The following is a 20,959-nucleotide window of genomic DNA, read 5'->3' as shown; positions in this document are numbered from 1 at the left end:
TAATTGCCTGCCAAATGAAAAGGAAGATAAGTTATCCAGAACTTTCAGGAGATAGCACTCAGCATGTAGTAAGAATGCATTTTGTAATTTCTAGGGAAGATTTGATGAATACCAAAGAAGTTAATAAAGAAGGAATTAAAAGAACAGATAAAATGAATGAGAATTAAAACAAAGTGGTACACATGGGTCAAACTACATTGTTAAGTATGTAAATGGATTAAACATTGTTATAAGTAATGGATTTTAAGTGTAAAGGCACAGATAAGATGGAAATAAAAAGATGAAATAAGTATTCTTGGCAAATACTAAAAGCTGATATGGATATAATAACATCAAAATAAGTTTGAGGAAAGAAGTATTGTGGTAGATTAGAAGGAAAATAATAATTTGTACATAATAAATGGGTACATTCATCGAGAGATGATGATCCTAAATGTGTGTTCACCTAATATCACAGCTTCCAAATATAAAAGGCAGAAGTTAATATAGCTTCAAGGATAGATAGCTTTATATTTATAGTGGAACATTTTAAGTATATACCTAAAGTAACTGAAAACATTTAGATAAAGATATTGGTAAGGGAATGAAAAAGTTGACAGAATTAATCAACTTGACCTTATTAACATTTATACAACATCATATCTAACAATTGAAGACTACATTATTTTTAAGTGCACATGGGATGTTTGCCAAAATATTCTGAGCAGTAAAGAACTCATTTTCAAAGGATTGAAATTATATAGTTCCTGGTTTATGATCACTCTAGAGTTAAATTACAATTCAGTAAAAAAATAACTAGAATGGTTCCAAATATTTGTAAATTAAGACACTTCTCCAGTGGTCCATGAATTAATAAATCAGTTACTATGGAAATTAGAAAACATTTTAATTTGATAATAAAAATATTACCTATCAAAATTTATGGAATATAGCTAAAGCAATTCTTAGAGGTGAATTTACAACTCTTTGCATTAATTAAAGAAGATGAAAGGTTGGAAGTGAATAGTCTAAGCCCTTAACTCAAAAGGGCAACATATCAAACCCCATTAAAGTAGAGCCAGCATGGTGGTGTACACCTGTAATCTCAGCAGCTCAGGAGGCTGAGTAAGGAGGATCGCAAGTTTAAAGCCAGCCTCAGCAAAAAGTGAGGTAGTAAGCAACTAGTGAGACCCTGTCTCTAAATAAAATACAAAATAGGTCCAAGGATGTGGCTGAGTGGTCCAGTGCCCTGAGTTGAATTCCCAGTTACCCTCCCTCCCCCAAAAAATAGAAATAAGTAGTATAAAAATAAAAATCAGTGAAGCAAAATTTTTAGTCTGTTGAGAAGATTCTTGTAAAATGAAAATGTGTAATAATGAACTGATTAAGAAAGAAAAAAGGGGGATAAAATATAAATTATCAAGACCAGTTATGAAAAATATATTACAGATCCTATTGATATTAAATTGTTAGTAAAACAAAAAAATTATGCAAACACTTTTTGACCACTTAAGGGTCATCATTCCTAAAAAACATAATTTATCCAAAATGACATGTGAAACAATAGAAAATCTGAGTTATTAATGCTCCAGTCCTGAGCATTAAAGTCAGTAAACATTCTGTCAAAAACAAACAACAACTGGGGATGTAGCTCAGTTGGTAGAATACTTGCCTCCCATGTACAAAGGCTCTGGGTTTGATCCCCAGCACCACAAAACAAACAAACAAAAAAAATTGAACCCATGAAACCTTTTCCAAAAAGAAAACCCAGACCCAGATGCTTCACTGGCAAATTTTCTGTTTATTTAAGTAAGATATATACCAGATTTACACAGACTCTTCCAGAGAATTAGAGGGGAAAAAAAAGGAAACATTTCTTGAATTTTTTTTATAATTTTAGCATAATCTTGATACAAAATCTGACCTCAGCTTGATAAGAAGACAATTATAGGCCAGTATTTTCCAAGAAAATAATATAGGTATACATAAAAAGGATAATATATTATGACCGACATGGATTTGTTGGTATAGATCCTGTCTATAAGGTAGACAGGAATACAAAATTAGTTTAATATTTTTATTTATTTTTTTTAAAGAGAGAGAGAATTTTTAATATTTATTTTTTAGTTCTCGGCGGACACAACATCTTTGTTGGTATGTGGTGCTGAGGATCGAACCCGGGCCGCACGCATACCAGGCGAGCGCGCTACCGCTTGAGCCACATCCGCAGCCCCAGTTTAATATTTTTAAATCAAAGTAAACCATCACTTTAACAGAATAATGAAGGAAATCCATAGGGTCATCTCTATAAATAAAATCATTTGACAAAATTCAACATATGCTTGTTAAACACCATCTTCCAACTAGCAATAGAAGGAAACATCCTTAATTTGGTAAAGTGTATCAATAACAACAAAAAACTATAATATCATGCTGAATGAGAAACTGTTGATTCATATACAGTATCTCCTGTATTCAACATTGCATTGTAATTCTAACCAGTTTCCTTAGGCAAACAAAATAAATACAAAAACTAGAAAGGAAAAAGTAAAACCCAATGCATTTGCCAGCAAACAAAAAAGTGATTTTAGCAGGGCTATTAGATTGGAATTTGTGTACTAGTAATCAAAGAGTGTGAAGTAAACATTTTAAAGTACCTGTATAATAGTATCAAAATATATAGGAAAACTAAGACTATCTAATAAAACTTGATGAGACTTATGTACTAAAAAATATAAAAACATGATATTTTAAAATGCTTGAAAAAATATTCCATTTCTTTATAATCAGACTTAGTATTGTTACAAATATTAAACCCCCACTTGATCTATAGATAAAATGCATTCAGCAATTAAAATTCTATAATTTGGTCAAGTGAATTTTGAAATTTATGTGAAAAGCTACTATCTTAGGTATCAAGAATTGCTATGAAGTTATAGTAGGACAGTTTTGTATTAGAATAAACAGTCAAAAGATCCATGGAAGAAAATGAGAATCTAGAAATAGAACTTCACATGTAATTTCTGTCTTTATAACAAAAGCTCTACTGAGGTTAATAGAGAAAGCAATTATTTTTAATAAGTTGTGACTAGGTCAACTCAATACCCATAGGGTCAGGGGAACCTTGACCATTGCCAAATCTATGTTCAAAGGTTAATTTGAGTTGGATCACAGATCTAAATTTAAAAGGTGAAAATATTAGGCTTCTAGAGGAAAACCTAGGAGAAAATCTTTACAACCTTGGTATGAGCAAATAAAATATATAAGGTAGACAAGATAAAGTTAGGAATTTCTATTCTTCAAGACATCATTAAGAAGGGAGAAAGGCAAGCCACAGACTCCAAGAATGTATTCACAACAAATAAAACTGGTCTAGGACTTGGACTGAAAAATGATAAATAACAAAGAAATCTAAAAAAAAAAAGGTGGATAACCCAATATTTTAAAATATGCAACAAGATGAGCAGGTCTTAACAAAAGGAGACATCCAAAAGGGAAATTTCAATTTGGGGAAATACTGCAAAATAAATACAAAATAAAGTACAAAAATAAAAACAAAATTTAAATTCTGAATTTACAGAGTATCAATATCAAATTTACCTAGCTATGAAAAAATTGATCCTTGGATATTGATGGTGGGAATATAAATTGCTTTAGCCACTTTAGAAAACTGGCAGTATCTGTTAAAGCAAAACATTATTTCTATACTGTCTAATTCCAGGTCATATTTGCCTTAAAACAATGAAACACATGTTCAAGGGTGTTTGTAACAACCTGAATGAATCCCCAAAATGTATTGAGTGAAAGTAGATAGGCACAAAAGAGTTCATACAATATTATTCCACTCATGAAATTTAAGACAAGAGAAACTAATCTGGGCTATTGGAACTCAGGAAATTGGTTTTCTCTTAGTTGGGAGAAAGTAAGGACTGGGAAGGGGTAAAAGAGAAACTTCCAAACTAATGGTAATGCTCTACATCTTGATCTAGTTGGTAATTGTTCATATTTATATACCTATAAGGAAGTTTGTTAGGCTGTGCATTTAAGTTTTGTTCTTTTTAGACATAGAAAATTCTTCAGATTACTGCAGAGAAAAGGAAAATACAAGTTGTTATTATAAAAATTTCCAAATTTGTCATAAAATGAAATTTATTACACTTTGGAATGCACAATAATGTTGAGTTTCTTATTTTCCTATATATTCCCTTATTTCTGTTCTTTTCCTGTACCATTAACATAGAAATTAGTCTCTGCTGCTGCTTTATTCTGATGTGCTTTCTGACTTGTGCATTTGAAAGGAGGGTAGAATGAGTTTTTGCCTGGTATGTTGGACACTGGATTTGATCTCTAGCACCACAAAAACAAAACAAAACTTATGTACCACATTTTAATGAGCAATCTTCCTAACTAAATGACAGGTGAAGTTGAGGAGAATTTTATTTTATTTCATTTTTTTTTCTGTAGTACTAGAGATTTAATCACTAAACTATATTTCTAGCCATTTTTATTTTGAGACAGGATCCTGCTAAGTTGCCTATCTGGCATTGAACTTATGATCCTACTACCTCAGCCTCCCAAATCACTGGGATTACAGGAGTATGCCACCATGCCCAGTTCATTTTGGTTTTTAATGGGCTGATTTTATTCTTTCATGGCAATTTGTCATGGCAGTCACCCTTTATCTCCGCTCCCTTAACCAGTTATAGTCCTAGGATCAGCTGAACAATTTTTCATTTGTGTATGTGTATCGGTAATCATATGTGCTTGTGAGTAGAAGATGTGAAAACTCTACAGATAGGTTGAAAAGAGTATGCAAGTGTAAAAAGCTTTGTTATTCAAAACACATATCTACTAATTTCTTGAAATATTTGCCTTAGCAGCTAAAAATAAAGATGAACTAATGTTAGTAAACTACATGGTAGTTAATTCCAGCATATACAAAACAGCTTCCTAACAATATTTGTCATCATTTGTCATCAACTCATTTTGTCATAAAGTTCATATTTCTGAATTTTTACCTCCGGTGTGCTAAAAAGTGTAAATTATCAAAATTTTGTGTGTCTAAGGAATTACTTTAGTAAAAGGAACTGCAGGCTAAATAAATTATAGAAGTTTATTTTAGGAAAAACTTTAAGAACATTTTAGAGGTGTATGTATAAAGTTAAATACAGGAGTATGTAAAATAAATATTCTAATGGGATTCAAAAGAGTAGTCAGGACTTTCCCTTTAAGTAAGAGTCATATTTCTCAAATACCCTTTCTTTTTCTAGAAAAGACACTTTAAAAGTGACTTATTTCTCTAGGCACCATTGCGCACGCCTGTAATCCCAGCAATTTGGGAGGCTGAGGCAGGAGGAGTTTAAAGCCAATCTCAGCAGATTATCGAGGAATTTAGCAACTCAGTGAGATATCCTGTCTCTAAATAAAATATAAAAAGGGGCTGGGGATGTGGCTCAGTGGTTAAGCACTCTGGGTTCAATCCCTGGTACCAAAATAAATAAATAAATTTTGAGTTATTTCTTAGCTCCCCATAGATGGCTCACAAGCTACCAGTTAAAACTTCTGGAAGTTCGACTGATTCTCATTTACTCCCCCAACCCCTCTCTTTCTGCCTAAAACTTTATTTAGATCAGTTGTTAAAGTAAGTGCTTCTGATCCAGTATGTATTTAATGAGTGCAGGTTCTTGAGCAACAGTTCCAACATTGCCAACAGAAGACGAGTATAAATCATTTTGATATTGCCAACTTCAACACTTCACTTTTCATGTTGATAATAAGTAGATCTTCTAAAGTGAGAAAATACACTCTCATGAGATGATATTAGCAAACTTTTTTTCTAGTAATAGATGGAAAAGTTGGGCTGGGAAAGTAAGAAAATCCAGGGGGCTGGAGCTATGGCTCAGGGGTGGAGCGCTTGCCCAGTATTTGGGAGGCACTGGGTTCCATTCTCAGCACGACATATAAATAAATAAAGTAAAGGTCCACTGACAACTAAACAATATTTAAAAAAAAGAAAGTAAGAAAATCCAATATTTAAGCACATGTTTTTATGTTATTTGTGTTTGTTATCTATTGTTAGGATAACAATATCCTTCAGTAAACATAGTAGCTCAGAAGTTTATCACACAGTTTCTATGGGGCAGAAAATCAGGAGCAGCCTCGCTGGGTGGTTTTGGCACAAGGTCTCATGAAGATGTACTCAAAATGTAAACTGAAACTGCAGGTATCTGAAGGCTTGACTGAAACTAAAGGATCTGCTTCCAAGCTGGCAGAAGACCTCAGTGTCTTAGTGGTCTTTGTGGTCAATAGTGCTTTGTGGCTATTGGCAAAACTCTTGATATTTCAACATGTGGATCTTTGCATGATATGGCCCCTGGCTTCTCCCAGAGATTAAGTTGAGAGACAGCAAGGAGGAAGCTATAATGCCCTTTATGCCTAATCCTGTATATCACAGTCTTATTTACCAGATTATCACCGAAAGAAAGAAATCATAAGAGAAGCCCCTAATACTAAGAGCAGCTATGAACTTACTCAGGTATCATTGTTGGAGTTTGAATCCAGTATGCCCAAACACGTATCATATTTCATTATATTATCACATTTCCATCAGAGAAAAGAACACAAAATTGTCTGGTTCATTCATTCAGCTACTGTTTTAATGTATACTACGTTAGACAATGTAATAGACTAGTCCATTCAAATAAAATAAGGCCCTTTTCTGAAAGTTCACTGGTTTATTGTATGGAGTTAAGAATGGGGAGTATTCTATTCCTGTACTTCTCTTTATGTTCCTTCAAATGTTGTCTATATGGCCTGTCTATGGAGCTGTTGGCATAACGTATCCTAATTAAAATGCTAAAAATGATGACTTCTAGGTTAGTAACTGAAAGATCTAGAATTGTTTCCTTAATTCACTCCTTTAATTCTTAGCAACACATTTATATATTTTTTTAAAAAAGTAAGAAGTATATTAAAAACCCAAAGCATTTGAAATGAATAAGTGTCATATGTAGAGAAGAGTCATATGTTATTTATTAGGTGACTAATACCTAGAACAAGAGACTAATTCAGTAGAGACTAATTCTGTAGAAATAGCTACAGAAAACTAAGAGTAAATGTTCCTATTTTACTTTATATACAGACTTGGAACAGATAAACTAATCATTTTAATCCTGATCCATAACTATGATCTTTATTTTATTCATTCCCCTTTTCTCCCTTTTCTGTTTTTTTTTCTTTAATACTTCAGAGATAGAAGCTAGAACACTATTATAACACATGATTATAGTGGCCTCAGATAAAATAGAGATAACTGATATCTATATAGTCTAGTCTAGTCTATGTATTATTCATGAAACAAGAACCATTATTGAAAATAATCAAGATGAAGAACATTAAAAGAAACAAAAAATATCACTATTACTAATGGAAGACTAGAAAAGTGTATAAAATCTCCCAGTCCAAAGAGTAAAATTATGAAAATTTTAGAGACAAAAATTAATCCATGTGGGCCAAATACAGAGATAATAGGAAGAAAGAAAGGCAAAACCTTGTCTATGTGACACGGATAAGACGTTGAAATTGAAAAGGCGAAGCCTTTAGTATATAGGAGAAATTTTTAAATGGCCTGCTCCTAAATAAATCCTTATGAAATTGCAGATACTAATTATTAAAACAAGATTTTAAATATTCCACAGAGAAAAATTTAGTTTACCTCTAGAAAAAGAAGAAATAAATTTGCAAAAGACTTTCTTAATAGTAACAAGGAATACTAGAAAACAGTGTATTTCATAGTCTAGAAAAAATGATTTGATCTTGAACTACACTTAATTATGAGAGAAAGAGAAAAAATATTTTCAGACATGTAAGGACTCAAGAGTTTAGCTCCTCCCTATACCTACCCCCAAAATTTTTAGATGGTTTTCTAGGAAAGAAAAATAAAAGGAAAATATGGAAATCAAAGCAGGAGACTAAACTCAGTAATGCAATCAAAATTACCACAAAAGTAGTTGGTAATAGGCCTTGATAACAAATAGATCAGGATGTTGGAGGATTAAGAAACAGTATTTTTCATGATTCCTATACTCTTTCCAATTCCTTCCTCTTATTCTCTCTTAACAGCTTTCCATTCAGGCTTTTGAACACAATATTCTATCAAAGGTACCCTTAACAAGATCTGTGGTATCTTCTGTGCTGATGGTCAAGTATAGGTACTCACTGTACTTTACCTTTTGGCCCAGTGGATTGGTTATTCTTCCTCAAACACTTTCTTCTCTTGACATACACTCCTGATTTTTTCTTTGTTCTTGCTGGCCCCTCTGTTGTTTTTTCTGGTACTTCCCCCCTGACTTCTTAAAGTTGAATTGTTGCAAGACTCAGTCCTTACACTTCTTTATTTCTCTAGGTATGCTTAATTACCTCGTCTGAGTTCATGCCTTTTTAAGTATTTTCTATGCACTAACAACTACCAGATTATACTAACAGCTCAGATTTCTTTAGTCAACTCCGGACTCCTGTTTAATGTTTCCACTTGAATATCTAATAGCTAAAACTTAACACCCAAAATTAAAGGCAAGATATTTTCTCCAAACCTACTGCTTTAACAATTTTCCCCTCTCTTTTCTCCAGTTGCTCAGATGGTAAATCTAATTGTCATCTTTGACTCCTTTCCTTCCTTCGTATCCTTTATGAGTAAATATTGTTAGCTCTGTTTTCATAAAATATCCAAAACCTATTTCTCACCACCTCTGTTTTTTACCCTGATCTGAACCACTATGATCTCTTGCCAGTATTATTTTGTGAGCTTTGTAGTCAGGCTCCCTGCATTTGGCCTTGTTCTTCTTTAGGCTGTTAAACATATTCAACAAAGTAGGTGGAGGGGTCCTACTAAGCCAAAAGTCACATAATGTCTCTTCTCTGCTCAGAGTTGTCAGTGGTTTTCCATCTTGAAATAAAATCTGCATTTCTTGCATTAGCCTATAAAGGCCTGTGTAGTATGTTCTGCTTCACTCCCCTCTCCTTGTCTCCATTATTTTCTAACATTATTACTTTCTTGTTCATTCTCTCTGATACTGATTATTACTTGATTATTTCTGGAAGCTTTCACTTCACAAGTTCTCTGTATTAAGCCTAGAATCCTCTTTCCCTAGATTTACACATTTCCCTTCTTTACTCCAGATGTTTGTATCAGGGATCCCTTTTCAGTGAAGTTGTTCACCCTCAACAACTGGTTATTCTCTGCTTTTTTTTTTGCCCATAATATGTATTATTTAATTATTTTGTTTAGTGTCCATGCCTCATATGGTAATTTTAGAAAAGAAGAACTATTAATCCAATATGTAGTCCTTGTACCTGCAGCTCTGAAAATAGTGTTTGAAACATGGTAGAATAAGCCCTTATTCTAAGGAAAAGATTTTGGGTAAAATATTTGTTATATATACTGATATCCATAGTCAGTCTTTTAAGATTGCCATGTACTCCACTATGATCTGTGAATATTCAAGTTATTTAAGGATTATTTTTCTTATTAAAACAATGTTAATTAGCACCTAGTTTTTGTCAGTATGCTAAGATTGTTTTTTATTTAAGATTGTATTTTATTCTCTCTTTATCTATTGCTTATGATCTGACTTGATCCAGATACATTAGAGGATCACAAACTGTTAATGAACTTGTGATTCATATGAATGAATGTGGGTGTGTACCTTATGTATGCTAATATGTAACTCTTAGTGGTCAGATAGATAACACACACAATTAAACTCATTTGCTGAGCTGTCATCTTTTGGACTAATGGTAGGCAAATGCAGTGGCTCAAGTGTTTAAATAACTAAGGTTTCTTTAAATAAAAAAAAAAATTGAGCCTTTATTAAGTTTAAAATAAAAGCCACAAGTTGCAACTTCTCAAGGAGTAAATAGATGGTTTCATTTCAAAACAGAAGAAAGTTTTTTTGTGTTAAATGGTACATTGTAGTTTCTTATGACTTAGGCTAGACTTATTTGGGTTTATTTCATCAATTGAGTGTTGTGAAGAATAAATTCATCATTATTTACACATAGTATTATTAGCCATTAAACATTTTAAAAATTGAGTTTGCATTCTTACATTTAAGAATTTTAACAATTTTAGGGGTAAAGGGAAAATAGTACTTGATGAAGAAGCAGCGATAGCGTTATAGTAGACTCCCAAATAGTTTGGTTAGTCATGTATCTCAGCCAGCATTTTTTCCAATGTATTTGCTTATACTTATAAATTATATGTGTATTGTCAGTGGCAATAATAAGGATGATACCAAGGGCAAGATTTATCAAGAGCAGATGTAAATCTGAATTTCATATAGCTTGTTTTGATAGTTTTGAGGGTGTTTGATTTGTCAGATCAGGTTATGTTTTTTCTAAATTATAAAACTAACAGAAATTTAACTAGGAGGAGAAGTATCAATCTTCCCATTTTTATTTTGTGCTTTCATTACTAATATTTGTTCAATACATTGTTTCTTTGTAGGAATCTTTTGCAGCTTATCCATTGTGTGAGTAAAACTAAATCACATCCATAATTCTACTAAATTGGACACACAGAAACTGCCATATATGTCACAGTACACTGAAAAGGAGCCATCAGGTAAGGAGGATGTAGTTCTTCTACATTAAAGACTTCTTGTTTTTCTCTTCTGTATACTTCTCTCTGTATACCTTTTGTGTAATATGTGACATGTCATCATCTGATATATGGTTTAAAGGCTAGTTTTAACTAAACTATAAAGGCTAGTTTTGATTCATGTATTGTATATTTGTAAAGCTTAATTTCTAACTTTTGATATAAAATAAGTGGAAATTCTGATATTCTTTTCCATACCCCTTGGCTTCTGTTGTGCCTTCCACTGTAGAGACTATTCGTTTGGTTGTTAATGATATTGGTTCTTAGACTTTTGGACAAATGGCCTAAACACTTTATTTTAACTTTTCTATTTTCACTTTATTTAGTTTTTCTATTTTCAAAATAGAATACAGAATCCACCTAAAGGTTGTTTAAGGGATTAAATAAGATAGTGAAACATTTGATATTGTGTTATATACACATGTTTTTCTTTGATGCTCAGAAGTTATTATTTTAATATAAAACAAAAGTATGAAACTGTTCCATTTTTGACTATTCGGTACACATTCTGCTCCTGCCTACTATATGTATATTATATGATTGACTAAACAAATTTAGACTTTATATATATGTGTATAAATATAATATGCTATTTAGTAAAAGATGCTACTGTTTACTATTATGTATCATTCAGTCATCAAAAATTAACATCCACATTTAAATGTTGGTGGCTTTTTTTTTACCATAATGTATACCATTCACACATAGATTTGATAGATAAGGTAGCATCTGTTTAACTTGGTCCGTGACTGTTTTCTTATGGAGAATTTTATTGACCCTAGGCTTTGGGACATATTTTATTGTGATCTGCATGGAACACATACCATTTTAAGAAGTTACCTATCACCTTTGATAGGAATGTATTTATTCCTGAAAGGAATTGAAACCATCATATTGTGTTCTAGAAATTCATTATATTCATATCGAGCACTTTTATGGAAGGTACTTTATTTAGGTTATTTGGAAGATCATTCTCCAATCCAGAGAGAGCTTTGGTGGTATAATAATTTGGTATATAAAAAATATTTTCTGGTGGATTTCATTATAAAAATATAAAATACCAGCCAGGCATGGTGACACATGCCTGTAATCCCAGCAACTAGAGAGGCTAAGGCAGAAGAATCACAAGTTCAAGGCCAGCTGCAGCAAATGATTGAGGCCCTAAGCAACTTAGCAAGACCATGTCTCAAAGTAAAAACTAAAAAGGGCTGGGGTAGTTCAGTGCTTAAAGTGTCTCTGAATTCAATCCCCAGTACTGGGGAAAAAAAAAATCCAAAATACCTTTGATACCTTAGAAGAACCAAATTTTGAAAGGAAGAGGCAACTAAGTTGCGTTATGAAGTATTTCATGTTGTCTTATTTAGTGTGTGAAAAAGAGGTTTTAAGATACTAATAAGGTGCACTTGATATTCAGTAGCATATGATTTAGTAAATGATAATATAAACATTAGTTCCTCTCTAACTAGTTATCATTGATGTCCTTCTTTTGTTGTTGATGTTTTCTTCAGCAATGGATCAAGACTCCAACAAGGCTGGTTGGCCCAAACCAGCAGGAGGCTATCAGACAATTACAGGCAGGAGATATGGAAGAAGACATGCCTATGTCAGTTTTAAACCATGTATGACCAGACATGAAAGAAGCTTAGGTCGGGCTGGTGATGACTATGAAGTATTGGAACTAGATGATGTTCCGAAGGAAAATTCCTCAGGTATGTAACGTGTTATTATAGGGTTATTAATAGATACATAGGAATTGGTCTTATAATATTTCAGATTTTGAGTGGGTTTTATTTATGTGTATGAATGTAAATATAGTACAGTTTCCCATCAAGAAATTCTATATTGAAATTTTTATTAAATTTACTATTTGGGGTGGGGGGAGGGTACCGAGGATTGAGCTCAGGGGCACTTGAACACTGAGCCACATCCCCAGCCCTATTTTATATTTTATTTAGAGCCAGGGTCTCACTGAGGTGCTTAGCACCTCGCCATTGCTGATGCTGCTTTAAACTTGTGATCCTCCTGTCTCAGCCTCCATAGCTGCTGGGATTACAGGCATGCACCACTCTGCCCAGCTAAATTTAATAGTATATACATTTAAACACAGAAGGAAATAGAATATGAAGAAACGTTAAAATAGAACTATATTGTTATGGAAGTGATTACATTATTACATCCTTTTTGCCAAAAACTATTCTTTTCAGCAACAACAACAAAACTCTTTTTCATGTAAACTGAAATATATTTCTCCCTGCATACTACATTTAAATACCTCTTCTTTTAGATTTTATCCTCTAAATAATTTAGCTCAGCTAGTTTATTTTTTAATCACTTTATAAAATACAAAAGTCAAGTAATGCTTAGTTATTCTAATAAAATTTCTTAATTACACAGGGATTTGAAATGTATTTTTCAGATATTGATGTATTGTACCTATACATTTTTTTCCTGTCAAGAAACTTTGGTTTTTTAGTACCAGGGATCAAACTCAGGGGCACTCAATCACTGAACCACATACTCAGCCCTTTTTTGTGTTTTATTTAGAGACAGGGTCTCATTGAGTTGCTTAGTGTCTTGCTAAGTTGCTAAGACTGGCTTTGAACTCATGGTCTTTGTGCCTCAGCTTCCCTAGCTGCTGGGATACAGGCGTGCACCACCTCGCCCAGCTCCTGTCAAAAAACTTTTAATCAAACAAAAATCTCATAAGAAAATACATGAGCATAATGAGAAAGTGTGAATATTAAGAAAGAAACACAGCAATATATAAGAGGCATACCTAACACTGGTTTTTGAGAGGTGAAAAAAAAGATCAGGGGTAGAGGGGAGGCTAGGTAGAAATACTAACACAAACATTTTGAAGTGAATTTTGGAACCATGTACCCTGCTAATAGGAATGCAAAATGGAAAATAGTATGGAGATTTATTAAAAATAGGCTGAGTGTGGTAGTAGATGCCTATAATCTCAGTGACTTTGGAGGCTGGGCAGGATCCTAAGTTTGAAGCCAGCCTCAGCAACTTAGTGAGATTCTGTCTCAAAATGAAAAGAGAAAGGGCTGGGAATGTAGCTCAGTAGTAGAGTGCCCTGGGGTTCAATTCCTAGCATGCGCACACAGACACCCCCCCCACACACACACACACTTTGTGTGATTTAATAAATTCCATTTCTAAGGATATACTGAAAAGAACTGACACTAGGGTCTCAAAGTGTAATTTTGTACGGCCATTCCCTTGGCATTATTATTTACAACAGCCAAGTGTTCATCAACAGATAAATGGATAAATAAAATATGCCTCATACATACGATGGAACATTATTCAGCCTTAAGAAGGAAGAAAATTCTGACATATGCTACAATATGGATGAACCTTGATGGCACTGTGCTAAATTAAATAAGCCAGACACAAAAAGACAAATGCTACATGATTCCACTTATGTGAGGTACCTAAAGTGGTCAGAAAGTAGAATGCTGATTGCCGGGTCGAAAGGGAAATAACTGTTTAACAGATAAGAGTATTGGTTTGGAAAGTTGAAGAAAGTTCTAGAAATGGATGATAGTGGCAGCTATACAACAACTTGAATGTACTTAATATCAGTGAACTTAAAAATGGTTGAGGTGGTAAATTTTATGTTACGTATATTTATCATAATAAAATAAAACCAAAAATCATCTTGGTCCTTAAGGAGGATACAATCTAACAGGCAAAACAGACAAATAATCATTAAGCAAAAATAAAGGTAAAATACCTGACCCACTTAGTGAGGGTAATTATACATTTTTAACTGAATTCACCATCCTCATTTTATCTCAAGCAGTAATTCTAGAATATTTTCACTGTCATTTATATCTAAGAATTTGGATTAGTAGTTAAGGTCATTCTAATAAAGAAGCTTGTGATAAGATTAAACATTTATTTTATAATTTATAAATTTTTGTTCCAACAAATATCTGTCTTTATTATTAAATTAATGATGAAAGATAGTCATGCTTAGAGTAGTTTATGGTATAGATTTTATTTGATTCATGTTTTAGACTTTTGACAATCTATGGCAAAGAGAGTCAACATACTGAATTTTTTGTTGTTTTTTTTCAGTCATAGCTATAATACATCTAAAATGAACTCATTATAAATATCTTACAACAATTCATTTTGGAGATAGAAATCCTGTGTCTAGAAATAGACACAGTCTTTTGAATTAACATCAAAACACAATGGTGTCTCACTTCTCTTAGATTCTATTGCTTGTTGATGTCTTTCATAAGTACTTAAGAAATTTTTTCTTTTTTCTTTTTTTCCACCTGTATGTAATAAAAGTAGGTAAATTTGAGATTACAGCAAGGGCACATTAATTCCTCCATTACTCCACTTATACTTCCCATTGTTTATTCTCTCATAAGCTTCTCCTTTATTTGGCTTGCAGAAGGTTTTAGGTATTACTTAGGCAAAAAACCATCTGCAAAAGAAATATGAGGGAGAATATATTGAGAATCTACACAGGGCATAAATGAACTCTTAGGGTAACCATTCTGCCTTGCCAATTAAGTTAGGAAGCAATAAAATCAATTGCCACATCACTCATTTTCAAATAGGTAATAATTGGTATAATTTCCACATAAATGATAGTTATTCCATAAAATTTTATCTAAATTAATCTTTTCAAAATGTCTTCTTTTGTTCTCTATGAAGGTTCCAGTGCATTGGATCAAGCTCATTCTTTACCCAATGAACCCATATTTGAAAAAAGTGAAACAGAAATTCCCACCTGTGGTACAGCATTGGATCAAACCATTGAGAGCAGTCCACCCGCTGCTGCTGTGCACCAGAGTGAGGAAGGCAGGGAGATCTTAGGAAGCAGTGAGAATGTTCCTAATCACTCTGAGGGAGAGTACACTCCAGGAGCTTGTAATGCCTCAAGTGTCCAAAATGGAATTGCATTGGTTCATACTGACTCTTATGATCCAGAAGGCAAACACGGAGAGGATAATGACCATCTTCAACTTTCTGTACAAGTTGTGGAAGGTGATAAATATCAGGATGCATTAGGCAATATAGTAATTGAGTTGGAAAATGGAGAGGCAGAGGCATACAATGGTCTTTCACCAGTTCCCTCTCTTAACTGTGAAATAAGAGATGAGTTTGAAGTGTTAGATTCAGCACCTTTAGTGAAAAATTCCACTGGTGATACTGAGTTTGTCCATCAGAACGGCCAGGAATTAAAGAGGTCCTCTTCTGAAGATGAAGTTGTTAGAAAGAAACAAGATAATACTGACCAGGAAAGACAAACAGAAAATTCAACTGAAGATGCCACCTGTATTCCTGAGCGTATTTGTAGTGAACAAAATGGCAGTGATAGGGACAAAAACCGTGGAAGTTCTCCTGAACAGGTAGTGAGGCCAAAAGTTAGAAAAGTGATAAGTGCAAGTCAGGTGGACCAAGAAGTGGGTTTTAATAGGCATGAGGCTAAACAAAGAAGTGTTCAGAGATGGAGGGAGGCTTTGGAAGTTGAGGAGAGTGGCTCAGATGACCCCTTAATAAAATGTGAAGAATATGATGGAGAACATGACTGTATGTTCTTGGATCCACCCTACTCAAGAGTTACACAAAGGGAAACAGAACATCACCATGTAACACCTGAAAGTGGAGCCACAGCCGGAAGGCAAGAAGTTCGGGATAACAGCTTTTGGAATGGCTGTGGAGATTATTACCAACTCTATGACAAAGATGAAGATAGGTAAGTCCTCAGGAAGTACTTGGTCAGGTTATGTTGAATAAAGTGGTTTATTTCTAGTGTGAGGCTTTATGGGCTCTTGGGTATGATCAGGAACTTAGATATTTTGACTTATAAATATTCTTAGAGAGCATTAATCATTAGAATTTTTCATAGGTACTTATAACATTATAACAATCTACAGAAATTAGAAATTCAGATAATGATTATTAGTTATTAAGGGTAAAGATGCTAATTATTTCAATTCATAGTATTTCAATGAATGAAATGCAAAGTACCTGTTATATTAAAAAATTCTACATAAAGCCAGTTTGGGGTTTAAAAAGTGATTAAAATCACAGGAATTATTGACTAGTAATATTGCATTAAGCTTGCAAGTAGTTGTTAATGTCATCTATTTCCCTTTTTATTGGTTCTTCCTGTTGCTCTTCCTTTCATTAGGTTTACTTTTTATTTATTTATATTTGTTAGCATTTAAAAATTATCATCAACCACTACATTTGTAAGTACTGCTATGTCCCCCAATAGTAACTGAGGAACTGAAGCGTAAAGAATTAACTAACTTCTAAGGTTACAAAGTGACTGAATGATAAAGCTGGAATTTGAGTTCCTATTCTTAACTCCAGAGGCTGTGTTCTTCACTGTACTATGCTATTTTCAAGAGAATGTGTAACTTTTCTTATCCTCAGCATTCTGACTCCTTTTACATACACAATTCCTTTTTTTCCCCCTCCTAAACAATAGGACATCAGAACAAAATGGAGAATTTGTTTGTAAAACTGGTGAATTTTCACCTCCTCAGAGTCCAAACTTTCATGCATCCTTTTAAGCTGTTACAACCCTGACAGTGCAATTGTAAGATTTTATTAACTAGTAAAATAATCATCTTTTTTTTTAACTAGATAGTAGCATAAAGGAAAAAAATTATCATTTCAAATATGAATGAACTTTACTTCATGTCATAAAATAGTGAACATTTGATTGTTAAGTATGAATTAAGTATAATATAGTATGTTCAACTTATTTTAGAAACAACTAAAATATAATTTCTATTGCTATCATGAAGCTTATAAGCTTTAAGGGATAGCAGAAAATTTTAGTGTTCTGTTTTTTAAGCTAAGAGTAAATTTAGTTAAGAAGTTTTGCTTGACTTCTGTTTTTTCAGTTTGATTCTACAGCTTTTTATTCAAAATCCACAAAATTATGAAAACAGAAATTGGCTACAAAAACTTGACCCAATGTTAACCTTCTTGATAGCTGATCTGAATCTGATCTAAAATGAGGCCCTTTTTTCAAGTATTCATGCATTTTAATACAGAAACATGAATCTGCTCAGTTATTAGTTGTTGGCCTGAATGCCTTGGGTGTTGTTAAGTAGTATTTGTAAACCTGGTGTGTATTGGGGGTGGGGGGCAGGGTATATCTAAATTCCTCAACATATTCAACCCTCAGATTTTTGGATTGGATTGTGAACCTCTCTTGTATCTCTAGGTTACTATGAAAGAAAAGGTCTTTGATAATCTATCTTTTGGAAAACATAAGGTTGTTGCATTTTTTTCTTAGTTATATTTTTGATTCTTAGAAGAAAATTGCTTAACTTGACTATGCCTTCACCATTGTGAGAACACTAATCAAAAATGGAAACCCCATAGTTTTGCTTGTTTTTTTATGGTCAGGTTGAATATCATATGATGAAGTTAATGAAATATCATGTTTGTCAGCCCTCAGAAAAAGGGTAGTTTCTTTAGCTTCTGGGTTTGGGTTTTTTTGTTTTGGTTCAAGGGCTTGAACCTCCCCCCAGCTATGGAAATGTTACTTTTCCTAGAAGGACTCTGGACTTTAAATGGTTATATGGTATTTTCTTAGTATATTTATTTGTAATTTTTTTCCTGAAGTGATACGTTAGCATTATTAATGATGACTGGTTTTCTTTGTTTGTTTGTTTGTTTGCAGGGGAGGGCAGTTACTGGGGATTAAACTCAGGGGCACTCAACCAGTGAACCAGATACCCAGCCCTATTTTGTATTTTATTTGGAGACAGGGTCTCATTTAGTTGCTCACTTTTGCTGAGGCTAGCTTTGAATTTGCCATCCTCCTGCCTCAGCCTCCTGAGCCACTGGGATTACAGATATGTGTCACCGAATTCAGTGATTTTTTGTTGTTGTTGTTGTTGTTATTTTCCTAACAAATAGAATATACAGATAGGATAAACACTTATAGTTAATAGAAACATTAGTAACATTGACTTACAGAACTTGTATTAGGGTGTGCCATAACAACGGAACTGATTTTGTAGCATTATTTAAGACACATTGAAATGCTAGAAACAACTTGGGTTTTTTTGTTTTTTAAGATCACAGAAATAAGTTCTGAAGCATAGTGCTTCTCCTTTCCATTCCACTTATATTTGCATACAAATGTATATTTTAGGACCTTATTTCAGTAGTCAGAATAGTGTCAAGGAGTAATTTTATTTCTATGCTTCTTCATTCTGTTTTTCTATACTAACTCCCTTCCAAATATTATAGATGCCCGAATGCCTTTTAATGTGATGCCTCTGAAGGTTAAAATTGAATAGCCATACCATTCTATTTAGTTTCATTTTGCCCCTTGTTCATCTACCTGATGTTTTACTGTTGCCCTGTGCGGTGATGATATTAGCAGATTGGAGAAATAGGGAAATGGTGGCTCGACTTTTCTCAGGTTTTTGAGAAGCAAAGTATAAAGAGCTGATTCTCAATTTGTGCCTGTGAGCTTTTGTTTTGTTTTGTTTGAGTTGATTTATCTGCTGTGTAATACTAAAGGTGATATACTTGAAACATTTTTTTTTGGGGGGGGGTCATGGTTATATTATAAAAGTGATAAATCATGCAGGAATAGTGGCAGAAGACAGTAATCCCAGTGACTCCAGAGGCTGAGGCTCAGTAGTAGAGCACTTGCCTGGCATGTGTGAGGCCTTGGGTTTGATCCTCAGCACTGCATATAAATAAGTAAGTAAGTAAGTAGATGTCAGCCTCTTAAAAAAGACTAGGGATTAAAACTCAGTGGTGAAGAACATCTCTGGGTTCAAACCCAGTTCAAAATAAAATTTAAAAAAATAAAAAGGCAACAAATAAAACACCAAGAACATAACTAAAATTTATTGTGACATTTTTTAGATATCAGAACTTGGGCTACTTTTTTAAAAATATGGATTTTTTTTTATATGTGGAAAAATATTTTTAAAAATGCATGATCACCTTCTTCCCTGAAAAATTCTAAGGGATCACTTAATCACATCTGAAATGTTACACTCTGTGGGGATAAGCATTGCAGCTGGTAGCATTGCTCTAGGCTCCTTGACAGAAATGGAGCACCACCTTATTAAATTAGAACTGCAAAGGGAATTTTAATAGACAGCATATAATTACAAGACTTGGAATTAGACCAAAGAGTTAAGGTTAGCACCTTACCCTTTTGAAATATACCCTGAGAACTTTAGTAACTGAGAATAAGATGTTGAGTTTAAAAAAAAAAAAAAAAAAAAAAAACTTTCAGCAATACTAGTACCTGTTAACCTTGGGCATGTTTTGAAGAGAGGCATGCCATCTGTTGACCATTCCTTATAGCACTCAAGGGGTTTTTTTTAGGGTTTTTCTGTTCCTAGGACTTAACTTTCCTTTGAAAATGTTAAAAAATAATAAAAATAATTAAAGGAAATGTCAGGACAACTATTTTTATTGATATTATTGGGAGAATAAAATGAATATTTGCCATTTAGTTGATTTCAGCTTGATATATTGATTTCAATAAGGTTTATTGAAATTTTCTTAAGTACTAGGGTTTATTTCATGTGCTCTATAAATGTATGATAATAGTGATCCCTGTACACATGGTATTCAGCAGCCTTATGAAGAAGACAAAATTGTTGTGTTCTTGTTATGAAGAAACTCATTGTTGAGGCTATTAAGCTTTTTTGTATTCTATATAAGTTAGTTGAGAGTCATGAAGAAAGAGGTCCCTTGACAACCACAGCAACAAATAAAACATCTATAAACAGCTTAAACAAAGATCTTTAAGCACATGCTGCAACATTTTAGCAAACTTTTTATCTTGTTTCCAAGTTCACAGAAATTTAGTAGTAAATTATAGATAAATGAATGTGTTCCTCAGGCATGCTCGGAAGTTATTGTGTTACAACATTCTGGTATAAAGGGAAAAGAAAGTAATAAAAGATAGGCACAATTCAAACAAGCACAGACATGTGGGTCTTGTTAACTAAGTTTAAGTAGCCTTATATATTTGAATATACTCCATTTGTATCGGCATATTGCATCACAGTTCAATGTTAGTAGTGATGAAATGTCCCAGAATGAAAATTATGTCAGATAACAAAATTTTCAAAAATTTCACTTTCCCTAGGTTCCTCTATAGAATTTCATAAAAATGAGGTAAATGGCAGAAAAGACAAACCTATCATTTCCTTGGGGAATTAGGGAATGAAAGATTACTTGGGTTGGTTTTACTTAGAAATCTTATTTCTGCCTGGAATTTATATCTAAAGTATTTTTGTCTGTCTGTAAATCACATATAATTTTACTTCTATATGAAAAATT

At 33.2% G+C, this 20,959-nt stretch overlaps 1 protein-coding gene across 1 annotated transcript in view; it reads left to right on the top strand.

The window, feature by feature from the left end:
- Nucleotides 1-20,959, top strand: part of Pja2 (praja ring finger ubiquitin ligase 2) — a 71,180-nt gene that overhangs the window by 13,035 nt on the left and 37,186 nt on the right. Inside the window, exons 2-4 of the mRNA XM_026391306.2 lie at nt 10,484-10,600; nt 12,145-12,345; nt 15,323-16,367. Of these exons, the coding sequence (XP_026247091.2) occupies nt 10,570-10,600; nt 12,145-12,345; nt 15,323-16,367 (1,277 nt within the window). The 5' untranslated portion in view covers nt 10,484-10,569. The remainder of the gene's footprint in view (nt 1-10,483; nt 10,601-12,144; nt 12,346-15,322; nt 16,368-20,959) is intronic.

Source organism: Urocitellus parryii, chromosome 1 (genome assembly GCF_045843805.1).
Source record: "Urocitellus parryii isolate mUroPar1 chromosome 1, mUroPar1.hap1, whole genome shotgun sequence".
In the NCBI taxonomy this organism is placed as follows: Eukaryota; Metazoa; Chordata; class Mammalia; order Rodentia; family Sciuridae; genus Urocitellus; species Urocitellus parryii.
The sequence above is the reverse complement of the archived record's forward strand: the minus strand, read 5'-3'. Positions and strand labels throughout refer to the sequence as shown.